The 13,709-nt window shown below is 42.7% G+C and overlaps 1 protein-coding gene across 3 annotated transcripts in view; it reads left to right on the forward strand.

The window, feature by feature from the left end:
• Positions 1-11,384, forward strand: part of LOC119169703 (retinaldehyde-binding protein 1) — a 24,298-nt gene extending 12,914 nt beyond the window's left edge. For 2 of the 3 annotated variants that reach the window (XM_037420731.2, XM_075886929.1), the window contains exons 3-6: positions 1,216-1,464; positions 3,723-3,916; positions 6,530-6,643; positions 11,179-11,384. In XM_037420731.2, coding sequence (XP_037276628.2) covers positions 1,216-1,464; positions 3,723-3,916; positions 6,530-6,643; positions 11,179-11,355 — 734 coding nt within the window. In that variant the 3' untranslated portion in view covers positions 11,356-11,384. Of the gene's footprint in view, positions 1-1,215; positions 1,465-3,722; positions 3,917-6,529; positions 6,644-7,028; positions 7,203-11,178 lie in introns of those variants that run through there. The other variant, XM_075886930.1, reaches the window with a different exon arrangement.
• Positions 11,385-13,709: the final 2,325 nt, after the last annotated feature.

Consider the following 13,709-nt stretch of genomic DNA (forward strand, 5'->3'; position numbering starts at 1 on the left):
CGCCATGCAGCCGTGCTCCGAAGCTGTGCCACGGTGATAAACCGCGACGCAGTTCGGTCTCTCAGTAGCACTAACGCGTCTTCACGCTCTGCGACGCTGACGTGCACGCTTGCGACATACTTCACCGTCTCGTCCGTCATTCTGACCTACCGTTTCGGCGCCTATTGTCACTGGAATGATCCAATAGCTGTGCCTACCTTGCCCATTAAGGTAGGCGGTGGAGGGGGGCACGCCCATCGAGAAACCCTGCGAGCTCACTCTTGCAAGAAGAGAGACGTGTGCATCGCGTTCCATTTACACCCAGCGATTTGCTCCAGAAAGTTCGCGGGTGTTTCATTGGTAGATTTTCTTCCGGTACCCTCCGCCAGGTTAAAGTTCTCCGGCGCAGAGTTCGTCGGCTACTACGTGTCTGCCAAGTGATGACACCATTAGTGTTTCCAAACTTACCCCTGCAGCCAGTACAAGAACCTCTCTCGCTTCATTTCACGGACCATAAAGACGTATTATTGAAGTGACCTCGCAATCCATCTGCCATGACAACAACAAAATGAAAAAAGAAAACTAACGAAGAAAACGAAACAACAAAACGAACAAGAACAAGATATAAGTTTATTTGTATAATATACGTACAGTCTTATGTCTTTATAATGATATAATGGGCTAACATTTCACGGGAGAGCTACGTTTCACCGATGATCTCTCTTATCGAGCTCCACCAACTTGTGATCATTCATTTGGTGGATATGTCAGGATTTCTTTTACTTAGGTGCATGCCATGCAGCTAATTAATGAATTCAATTTCTCATAGCAGAAACCCTAACTTTTGCAGACCACGCAACAGCGTGCTTTTTACATACTCTGTTTACTGGGCAAACCGAATTCTCTTTACTACTAGTGAGATGTGGAAGCAGGTGTCTCATTTCTCAATACGCTTCACGCTAAATGTGTGATGTACTGTGGTTTCAATCTATTACTTGCGACCAGTTTTTCTTGCAAGATGCAAAGTGCGCTAGTAAGCGGCCCCAGTTGTTCCTTGACTTACCTGCAATAGATCATGTTCAGGTGCTAGCTTTATTTTGTTTTCGTTTACTGATACTTCGCCAACTTTGCAAACAAAAGCCTTTCTTGAAGCTATTGAACACCCCAATCATAAAGCAAATACGTAACGTTCGACATGCTCAATAATTAACAATTCCTGTCTTTATTTATTTTCAGAGGAACAGGGTTTCCGCGTTCCTCCTGATGACTTTTTACTCCCGTTTCTTCGGACAAAAAAGTACAGGGTCGATGAAGCCGTGAAAACTGTGAAGAAGTACTTCAGTGCTCGCAGAGATATGCCTGAAGTGTTCGACAACCTATCACCATCGACAATCGAATACGACACAGTGTTTCGACGGCATAAGCTGGCACTCTTCCCACTAGTGAGAGATTCCAAGGGAAGAGCCATGGCCTTGCTTGACTTTGGTCAGTCTTTTTTTTTTCATATCTCTTACCTTTCCTGACAACTTTCATTTAAAGGGACCAATAACTCTTCAAAAGGTCAGATTATACGCTGATGACAAAGAAAAGAATGAGAATGAGGTGCTATAGATACAATCATCATTTCCCTGATTTGAGTAGGATTGCATTTTCAACTTGCACTACGGAGTCGTTTCCTTTGCTCTACGTAGTCCTAGGCTATTATGCACGCTGTAATAGGTGTTCAATAATAAAATTTGTAACGATCAACAGTGAAACAGAGTCTCAGGAGCTCATGTGCACTCGATCAGCTACAGTGAAACAAAGAACGATGAAGCTGGAGAACAGATAGTTGGACTCACAGCACTAACGCTGTGTATACAATCACTCAACAGTGTCATGGCCATCATGATCATCATTAACCTGACTATGCCCACTGCAGGGCAAAGGCCTCTCCAACGTCCCACCAATCAACTCATCGCCACTCTATTCTGTCCTGCCTTCGTGGTGAAAGGAATTACACGTTAAGAAGCAGTGCTACATTCGAGACAACTAGTGGAACATGTTGAGTCGTGGTTCATTCTCACCAATAGCGCACATACGCCCCAAACTGGAGCGCGCCAATGCGAACACCCCTCACGCTCCCCTCCCGTCGTTTGCAGCGTGTGTTGGGTGCACGACTTCACAATCATCAAAGATTTAAAAATTAGCAGTATAAAATGTTTCACGACGTTTTCAGCCTTACCATTTCATGAATACACAGTCGAGCTGCTACGCTTTCTGTTCCACTAAAGAAAACAAGAAACAATGAAGAGTGGTTGTCAGTACCTCTAAAGCTAATTTCTTGCTATCATTTTTTGTTTTTTGTTCAAAAGTTTAGTACTGGTTTTACGGCCTAAAGTGCCCACTCACTCTGTTTACTTCTCACATTCATTCTCCTCTACAAAATCACTCAATTCAGGTGCTTTTACAATGAGCAATAGATGTTCAGCCATAACCAACCTATGTTACTAGCAATGCGGGTGAAATTTTATTGATGTGACATCAAATCAGTATAATGATGCTGTTATGTTGGGTGCCATCGTATTAAGCAACAATATTCGTTTATGGAACGTTAAGAAACATGTAATTAAAATGACACCATTCCTTTTTCATGGTACTTCCTGTTTTAGTAATTGCTTTCAAGATTCTTGTTGTTGCATTTAACAGCTCAGTGTGAGCAAAGTACGACATGACTAGAGAGGTAGTGAAAATTCATCTTATAAACAGTCAAGCTGATATCAGCGTTAGCTCTCGGATCTCTTCTTTTGATTTCCGAAGAGCCTGATTTTATCTTGCCTAGTTGGCTTTGTAAAATTTTGTGCGCTCACGCAGTCTTTCTTTTTCACAGCTTGTGCTTTATTTTCGTCTTTGTTTCTCAAAGAATAAATGATTTAGTTGGAAGTCAGTGCGGGTCCTGTAACTTAGAAAGCTTACGCTTCACATAGACTTGGACAAAGCAAAAAAGGCGAAAGACACAGTGCCTGATCTTGTTTCTACAATTTGTCTCCATCGATTCCCGCTCTAAGCTTTCTGAGATGCAAACTAGCTACCCCACCAAGCCATACTCGTGATCGTTAAATTTATCTTGCTCTATCCCTCCGTTCTTGCGTTGTTATGAGCCGAGTATTTGAGTAATACCTTTTAAAATGCTACTATTTGCTTCCATCAATACTTTTGGCAAAAACAGGCTTTTTTCCTCCCTGGGGTTTATGAAGAAGGGTAAACAATAACGAAACACGCTATGGAAACTAGTAGAGAAACATTCCAACATCTCTTGCAGAAAGAAATGAATAGCAGGCCAATTCTATATTGTAGAGCATATAGCACAAAAAATATTAGTGTTTAAGCGCGCTAGGAAGCTTTGGAGAATGTGCTTGTTAGATGCAGGTGCCCTGTTTAGAAGAGGTGTGAGGTGGTGGTGATCATAATCGGCGACGACACACCGGTATGCAATAGGCGTTCGTTCGAATGTGCGAGATCTTTTCCCAATCCATTCATTATATATATATATATATATATATATATATATATATATATATATATATATATATATATATATATATATATATATATATATATATATATTACTAATAAGGCAGTCATATTGTCTCACACCTCAGAAAAATGTATCACCCATTAGTCACATAAAGATAGTAGTACTCCTCAAAGCGTCATTCGAAAATTTTGATCAATATACTTAACTATTTGCGGCTTTCTTTCAGGTTCATGGACCCGCGACTTGTGTTCAATACGAGACTTCATGAGATGTTTCATAGTAGGAGCAGAGTGCCTCCTCCTTGACGAGGAGACCCAGATACGAGGAGTAGTGGGTGTCGAAGATCTGAAAGGCTTGAGCGTGCATCACATCCTGGAATTGACGCCGAGCTTCCTTAGAATGCTCATCACACTTGCTCAAGTAAGTGCATACGTCTTTGACCAACATTTCCCTGCGTGATCTATTTAGATCGATTTATCCGAACACGCAAAAGCAACGAAACACCTTTGCCCTCCATCTTGCAGCTGTGTGTGTGCGTGTGTGTGTGTGTGTGTGCGTGTGCGTGTGTGTGTGTGTGTGTGCGTGTGTGTGTGTGTGTTTGTGTGTGAGAGAGATAGAGAGAGAGAGATCATTGATCTGTTGTGTTTATCAGGTTGCGTCTACCTGCCCGAATAATTTTATTACGCGCTGGCTCGATTAATAAGGATGCCAAAGGAAGGCGGGGTGGCAAAAATTTTTACTCGTGTAGGTGATAGTAGCATATTTACAATCAACGCTGTCTCCTGTGTTAAGGTGAATTTCAGTTGGTGCGTTAGCGTCACTTTGCCTGTATATAGTTACATCTGTTTGGTACTGCCTGATACGCCAGTTGCCCATTTATCTGAAGTACGATTCGCGTCAGCCTAAGAATGGCATCTAGGAATGGCGCTGCCGTGGGTCATTTATAGACGCTCGACTACCCACCGTACAATATGCATTGAAGGCCGCTCAAAGATCATTGAAGAGTTTCTCTCGAAGAATTCCAAGGTCATCTTTGCACATGTCACAGAAACCGAAGCGCCCATTGTTGAGCAAAAATGTTGTACGCAGTAGGCTCACCCACATGAAGTAAATGTTGCTATTACAGATTTGCAAAACAGGCGGAGCTGAGATCATCAGGACAGAAATCGTGATATAAATCAAGCTAGAACAGGTTTCTTGAGGTCACAGACTAAGCTTTGCGAAGCACTTAACTGCAGCTTTGCGCGGAGAAATGTGTACGCAATGAAGTGAATATCAATTTCTCGTGAAAAGAAACTGATTAACATCGCCGAAAAGGTGTGGCCAGTTCTTTACATAGCACTTGTGTTTTGAGGCCTCTTATGTGACACGTGTTTTTGAAGAGTGCTCATAGCAGGCATTGCAGCATAACGCAATTATAGCGTTGACGCAATGAATGATAATCTGACTAGTATTATCATGAAGTGTGCAATGAAAGTTGTAGGTACTATAGTTAGAGAGGACACTGGAACGCTGTCCCAGGAAACGAAGAATCTCATTAAGAAGCGTCAAAGTATGAAGGCCTCAAGTACAATAGACAAATAGAGAGGGTAAAGCTTTCGAAGTTGAATAATAAGCGTAAGGTATCCGATGTGAGAAGGTATAACATAGAGAGAATTAATTATGCTCTGAAAAACGGAGGAAGCGTCAAAGCAGTGAAGAGAAAACTTGGGATAGGCAAAAACCAGATGTATGCACTAAAAAACAAGGAAGGCAATGTAACTACCAATATGGATAGGATAGTAAAATTAGCACAAGAGTTTTACAGAGATCTGTACAGTAGCCAGCACATCCACGACCTTAATATAGGAAATAGTAGTAACCCAGATGACACCCCACCAGTAATGATAGAAGTCAGAAAAGCCTTGGAGAGCATGCTAAGAGGCAAAACTGCTGGTTAGGATCAGGCACATCAAATCTGCTGAAAGATGGAGGACAGATTGTGTTAGAAAAACTTGCGACCCTGTTTACGAGGTGTCTCCTGACAAGAAGAGTACTTGGAAGAATGCTAACATCACCCTGATACATAAGAAAGGAGATGACAAGGACTTGAAGAATTACAGGTCGATCAGCTTGCTCTCCGTAGTGTACAAGCTATTTACAAAAGTAATTGCTAGCAGAATTAAGACAACATTAAAATTCAATCAACCAAAGGAACAAGCAGTACTTCGAACAGGCTACTCGAAAATTGACCTCTAATAACAATAGTTCAGCCTAATTAGAATGATCTTGGTTATTGAAATCGCTTATTTTATTTACCATTGTACACGTGCCTCGATGCTCAGAAAGTGCGTTGCGTATGCTTTTGGTGTGACAGCAGATGAAGACGGCGTTTCGCAGTATAATAAACTCGCGCCAGCTCAAAAATACTTGAAACATCTTTTAATTATATAGCAGAAGGTCCACACGTACGACTCAATTGCCTGGCTAAATGCTGGCGCGCCTTTTTACACGCCAGGTGTTTGTCCTCGGCGCAATTCGCAGCATGGTTACATAGTGTCAAATATAGCATACATTCGTGCATCATTCGTAAAGGTACAAGCAAATCTGCTATGGACGAAATGCAATAAAGAATTATTTGCAGTGCCATCTGTGCGTATATACAAGTAACAGCCAACGGCCGCCATAGTGCATGAACACTCCCGCGCGCTTGGCCGGCATGCATACCACTCGGATCTCCCAAATTAAAGTTTACATCGAAACGAAGCACCTATCTCACGATCATAGTTCTTTTGACTCGCACGAGTGCCTTTTTTTTGCATGTATTTTTATTTGTTCTCGCACAATGGTAGCTCAGCCTATCGTTGCTTCAAAACTTCGGGGCATTTTCCTGTATTGTTGGCATTTATACAAGTTTTCAATATGGCATTCGTTTTAGCTATATGTCTCATCCAAATAAACAGAAACATGTGAGCACCAAAACTGTAATGCATTTCGGTCCTCTTACGCTACAAAGCTCTCATTGAAGTATTATCTTCTTTCTTTTTTCCGCAGGACACATTTCCCGTCCGGGTCAAGGGCATGTACTTTATAAACACGCCCACTGTTTTCGAAGGCATTTATAACATCTTCATGAGGCCTTTCATATCGACCAAACTAAAAAGCAGGGTAAGATATGAGTCATGATAATACACATTCTGGTTACTAATGCCTCTGCATGCTTCTCGTTTTCTCTGCTAGAAGGACGCTCATGTTGATGTGTTTTCATGCTTTGGTGCGCTAGTTTTTTTATTCCTCTAGTCGCTCCAGCACGTCGACTTCGCATTGACTGTGATAAAATCATATTAACAAGAAAATTTCCGCGTTTGTTTCTGCTTTGTCGTTTATTATCTGTAATTGCAAGACATTCGTAAGCAGAATTTATACTTGTGATCAGTAACCCTCTCGCTAAGAAAGACGAGCCGGGCTCATTTATGCTGAAAGAAGCGTTTGGGAGCACCGCAGTTAAGCTATACCCCAAGTCATTGTGCTGTTTTCTCTTTGGTTTCAACAGATGTCTCAGTAAAAGATCCTGAAATATGCTTCAAGCACGCCTTTTGGGCCGAACAGGATTGAATTCTGGTAACCTGAATTGCACTATCGATGTCCTGCTCTGTGCGCCGGTGGCGCGAGCATGCTGCCAACCACTCTGTTTAGAAAAAAATAAAATAAAGGTAACTTCCACTAACTTTGGGGTACGAAAACCACCATATGATATTGCGGAACGCTGTAGTGGAGAGCCCCGGAAATTTCGAGCACCTGGGGTACGTGCAGAATAATATAAGTACATTAGCCTCAAGCATTTTTGCCTTCATCAAAAATGTCAGCAAAAAACACACGAAATTTCTCAGTTACCCAAGTTATGTACAATGAAAAATCTCATTTCACCAACAAGTGGGGCAGCAATTACACAAAGCAGCGTATTCTCTCTTAATCGTCGAATTAGGATGGTGACCATTTCTCGACACATTGCCATTGCCCGTCGACAGATGTACACCGACCACCGCTGATGCATTCTATGGTTTGCTTGCAAGGCCTCGCTTGTCCCTCCGGGTCATTCTTTAAATTCCAAACAGAGACGGATGTGACTTTCCGCGAGCTGTTGAACTAATATGTTGCGTCTTTCAATAGACGTCTAAGGATGTAACACAACGTCATAGCTCATCCAACCCCAATGACGCAAAACAAACATTCGTGAGAGTTTCCGGTAGAAAAGGTGGAACATGGCAGGACATACTGCTTAGGGCTCATAATGCCTTCCTTATGCACCAAATTAGCTGCAAAGTATCGGCTCTTAATGGGACAAATTCAGATAGGAATATTACATACGCTATGGCGCTAAAGTATCGAGGAATTGCTTCGTATTCCAAAGAACAATTCGCTGCGATCTTTATGCTTCGTTGGCAACGGCCGTCTAAAGACAATAGTTTTGTGTCTGTTGAGAAAAAAATGAAGTGTTTATTTGACGCTGTGCGCAACAAAATCGGTGACTAGGCTAGGAGCCTTCATGTGCGTGGCGCCGCCTACGGAGGCTACACGCACATGAAGGCTCTCTCTGCTACGTGAGATACTGAAGTCATCTGGCCGTAATATTCATTCGTAGGTGGCAGCACCGTGTCGTGTTAGTTAACATAAAAAAAGAAAAAAGGGTTTTTTTTTTTTTGTCGAGCCTGGTGACATACTTGTCACCACCCCGTTATAAAGGGGACGCTCATAGCATCCATCCATCCATCCACCCAGTTAGAGTTATTGTATATGCTTCTTTTAGGTAGCATATAGAGTAACTCTAGTCCTAATGAAGTGTAGAAAACACCCACGTTTTAGTTCACAGCGCTGCATCGTCAGTGCTTCGGTCTTTAGAATCATGTATCTATACATTTTACAAATAAAGAAATCCGCTTCATATTGCTTACATGTTGATGTTTATTTAAAATATGGGTAACACTTCCTTTATGATTGAGAATGTTCATAAGTATGAACGCAGCAAGTGGATCAACATGCCTAGGCGTTGAGAAGCTGCCTTAACTTTCGCCGGGTGGCTGAATCGTGCGGCTGACAGACTAACAGACGGACAGACAGAACGAAGCTTTTGCGTTAAATTATACCAAAAAACACTATTGCCTTTAAAAAAAGCACTTAATAAGAATGGGGTTCACATTACAATGAATAGGCTAGCAGAAGAACAAAGAATGGCACTAATTATCACATTATTTGGAACCTAAGTAGTAAGCGACCTGCTATGCGTCCCAGGCCTAAAAGAGACTATTCAAATAAAGAACTGCAAGCTGGTCACGACATGAATAACGTGAAAATGTTGCCCCCTGGGTCGTCAAACCTATTCCGCGAGTGCCCGTTTCATACACTTTGCACGAGGTCCATAAGCCGTGGTAAGCGCATTGGCACCACACGTTATTAAATGCGAAGCATTTCTTAGCAAACTTCGGTGACATTGAGCATATCTATCTATATATATATATATATATATATATATATATATATATATATTATATATATTTGTTTATCTATCTATCTATCATCTACGTCTGGGTGCTTTCGTGATCACCCCCTTAACTTGGGCTCAACTAAAATTATTAACCAAAATTATTGGAAGGGTAAGATGGTTTGGCCAATATGACACGCTGGTGATGACATAAGTAATGTCACAATTCTATCGCGCACGTCGTCAAACTCTTTCATCTAGATGTGTGGCACACGCCCACGGGAAGGTATGGGCCGCAGGTATGCGGGTATGCCCGTGACACAGGGTATTATTACCATTTGGTATCTACCATGGAGCGGCAAGAACAGACATGGGTAATTTTAATGCCTGAGCGTTAAGAAAAAGCTGATATCGGCAGCTTTGACCCGACAAGTGCAACTAATTAATATCAGGGTCCCAGAAAAAATCAAACTCCAGCGTTCTGTGTGAAAATCAAGTGTTATGCCTCAGAGCAACGCCAAGCCTCGGATTTACTTTTCAAATGCCCCCAACTGTTCGTGAAACGTCGATTGTCGTTGCGGTGCTGGCGATCCAGTTTGATAAACAATACATATCTACTCTTTTGACGCGATAAACAATACATATCTACTCTTATGATACAGCCGGCACGTCGGGTTAACATCAATTGTAAATACGAGCTATCCAGAGAAGCATATTAATGCAGCAGTGTCGAGGACAAGGAGGTTCAAAGGTGTTGCTAATATTTATGTTGCTGTTAGCATGGTTAAGCAACTAGAAACAAGTGGTTATATAAAACATATGCAGCTGTTTATTACTTGCCACTGTGCGTATTTGTACATATGTTTAGCTCCACTTGGTAACGTTTTGGCGATAAACAACTACAACACACTTACCTTCGCATAACATGGATTCTTAAGGTACGTCACAACTGCCGATTTTTTTATCTACCCAGAGCAGCGAGGACATACTTGAGTAACTTAACTGTGAGAGCGTTAAGAGAAACCGAAATAGCCAGCGTTAAGCCGACGTCTGCAAAGATTTAAAAAAAAAGAAAACAAGATGCCAGCAGCAATCAAATCGAAGTGTTACGCGTGGCAATCAGGTATTAGACCATAGAGCCACGCCAGGTCTTGAAACCACTTTGAAAAAAAAAAGCACTATAAAGGCGTAAGATTGATGCAAGTGCAGTTGTGGTTGCATTGCTGGCTAATTTCATAACAAATCATTCAACATTGACACAGGGAGACTTATGGTGCAGACATTATACCGGGTTAATGACGATTCTGGTGGCAATGTTGGCTCCGTATTCATAGAAGTCTAACAAGCATGACATTTCTATTCTTGCACTTCAGCAAGCTATATCGAAGTGTTGTTCAACGTCGGGGGAACACGCTAAAGAAAGATACGAGTCGTAAAGGAGTTTTAGAATAGCGCCCCGCGAGCCCTTGCGCTGCTGTCGCTGCCACTGCACATGCGTCGTAACGCAAGTCGCCGTTCGCATTCGCGGCCCGCCCACAAAAAATACGAAATATCGGCCGTGTGTGCGGCCCGCATGCGGCCCGCAAACAGTCGTTTCGATGCTACGGTTCTGCTGCGATTGTGCGTCGCGGTTTGCAGTAGGGTAAACGCTATTCTAAAACTCGTATGGCGCCCGCTATTCTAAAACTCCCTATACTCAGATCGTCAAATCATGAAGCACAGATCGTTTCGATACACTGACGTCTGTACTCAAAGATCGTTGCTGACGTTATGTCCGACCAAAAGCTGCAGTGTTGTCACCAGTGGACGCCATTGTAGTGCATGTTCCCGTGAAGGCCGCAACGTGCACGCAACTAAGGCATTTAACATCGATCCACCTTGTAAGACTAGCCTCAAAGTCAAACGAAATATGCAACATAGACCATTACTTGACCTCTGCTTCACATCAAACCGATTCTCACGAGGTGTGAGATCCACCAATGTATTTTTTACTGAAAAAGTCGGAATGAAGTGCCCTAAATAGTTTTTGTTATTTTTGGGCACGTAGATTCCAACAGGCAAATACAGGTACATTTTTTGCATCGTCTGCGGTGAAAACACGAGGAAGGGAAAGGGTTAAAGTTATGCACATCTAACCTTATGTTACAAGGCATATATAATTTCGCTCTTATTCTAATCTAATGCAAGTGCAATCACGTTTCGTCTATTTCATGCATTGTTTCAGGTTCACTTGGTTAAAGGTGGCCTGTCTGAGCTCAGTGACGTTTTCCCTTTAGAGAGTCTACCAAAGGAATATGGTGGGACAAAGGAGGACTACGACTGGGACCATCACCAACGGTCCTTTCATGATAAAGCCGAACACTTTCAGAATGTGCGTCTCTGGGGCTACGTCGAAAAATAAAGTGAATGTGTGTGTTGCTCGTGATAAAATTGACCACGAATGCTTTTTTTATTGACAGAACTATAGCTTACAGTATAGCTGTTCTTCGGCCCTCAGATACGAAAAACGAGGTCATGGAAATATTGTCGACAAGACAAAGTTACAGGTGCATACACTTGCGGTGGTCAAGAGCACAGCTACACTTCCAACACGTCCTGTCCTTATAGTACTCACCAACGCTCATGCGAACAACCACCACATTCTATCTATCTGACTATGAGGTCCATGTGACGTCACTGACGGTGCTGAGAGATGAAGGCGACGCAACCTTGCAGCAGGAGATGACACGATCAGTGGTTCGCGAGAGCACAACAGATCTTAAACTGCTCGCTCATCGGACCACGGTGCGCCCGGCGTAGCAGTGTGGCCACGTGATCAGTTGCGCCAGGAGGGAACTCAGCAGTCGCTTGATCCGGACCAATGCCACCTAGATTATTTCAAGCCGGCTCACTGTGTCAGTCACGGGCTCTTACGTCACTTTGTTTTCACCGGCGTGTTTCGCTATCACAGACGTGCCTACGCTCGCTCTCGTGAAAGTGGGAACGCCGCTTCTTGTGTCGGTCACGAAAGATTTTTCCACTTGCAGTGCATCATCATCCTGATATTGTGCTGAATATCATACTTGTGGCAGCATCACACACTCTGCTCCATAACTACGTGTCTCTGAAGAGACATGTTCTAAAGAGTACAAATAAAACTGCAAAACTATGCAAATGAGATAGGAACAGTTTCTCTGCGTGCTCTAGATGTGTGTGCGTTTGTATGCAAATAAAGAATGAATTATATTCACCGTATTTATTTTGTCAATTTGTTGGTTCATAAAACTCATTCCTATAGATCGACCACACGATCGATAGCGTCAATCTTTGGCTCTTTCATGGAAGAAATGGCTCACAGGTGAGTCTCCAAATGCTTTACAGCGCAATACTTTACCTAAACTAGTGCCCTTTTTTATCCAAAAGGCAGAATGTAAAAGTCGCCCCGAACGCTGTATCTCTTACAGGGGGACGATTGTGGTAATTGATTCACACTCCGGTACGCGCACTCACTCGGTCAACATGAGTGACGTCACGGTGGCATTGAGCAGGACTGATCTAGGTGGAATATGGCTGGTCCCCAGCCTACTCGGCACTATCGCCATGTCTTCGGTAGACGGTTGAAGTCGGACACACCGCCTGACTCAAGATCAGCTTTTCGCCCCTGACCACATGCACAGCCACCACAGGAACAGCCCGCAACACCCGGTCCGTAACACCCGTTCACCGCAGGGAAATTCCAAGCTCGTCGCTGCCGGTCTGATGCCATCCAGCTCTGTCCCACTTTTTTCTTGGGTCGAATGTTCTCCTTCTCGCCCGCTGACCACGCAACCCGTCGACGTTCTGAGGCCCACGAAATCTGATTGATTGATATGTGGGGTTAACATCCCAAAACCACTATATGATTATGAGAGACGCCGTAGTGGAGGGCTCCGGAAATTTAGACCACCTGGGGTTCTTTAACGTGCACCCAAATCGGCCCACGAAATCTATCACGCTCGTCGGCCTCCTGCGAACTCATTTCGTCTTCATAAGTCCCACTTTCGCTTGTTATTACTAACATCCTCTTACTATATTTACCCTGTTTCACCGTTTATGTGACAAATCTCCAATGTGCATTGACTAGTTTCGTCCGTAAATCTTCGTTAAAAGCTTAAAATCAAATCAATAAAACCAGTAATTGCCAGGTGTATAGACAGGCATGTGAAGGCTCTAATTTTGCGTAATTACAGTGGTAAACCAACCCTCCTTTCTTTGTAGATTTATGGCTATATAGTTTCAGTTTTTATTAGTTTTAATCTTGCTTAGAATTGAATGAAACGAAAGAGTACACATGGCATAAGGTGGATTGAAGTTCATGGATCACCTTTCGGTGGCATCTGCGCAATCTGCTACAGAAATGTTCCTAACATCAGAACATCTTTTTTTTTAATGGGCATTAGTGATAGCGCGAGAAAACTTGAAAAGATGGATTCATACAAATACAAACCTATGTCAGGTGGTCAAGTAGATTTATGTGCTTGTTTATGGCTTATGCTACGTGAATGGCATGAAACAGTTACGCAAAATTATCCAAGTTCCTTTGTAATTTTTTGGCCATTTCATGGCCGCTCGGTAGCCACAGGCATAAGTAGCATTACATAAAATGGTGGCCAGTGAGGTCAAACAGGTACACAAGGAACATAAAAAAGAACACAGGAGCAGTAATAGCGCATGTCTTGGGTTTACGCTGTATATGTTGTCGAGTAAGTTCATTATAGTGAACTCATGATTTCTCAA

Source organism: Rhipicephalus microplus, chromosome 2 (assembly GCF_043290135.1).
Source record: "Rhipicephalus microplus isolate Deutch F79 chromosome 2, USDA_Rmic, whole genome shotgun sequence".
Classification (NCBI taxonomy): Eukaryota; Metazoa; Arthropoda; class Arachnida; order Ixodida; family Ixodidae; genus Rhipicephalus; species Rhipicephalus microplus.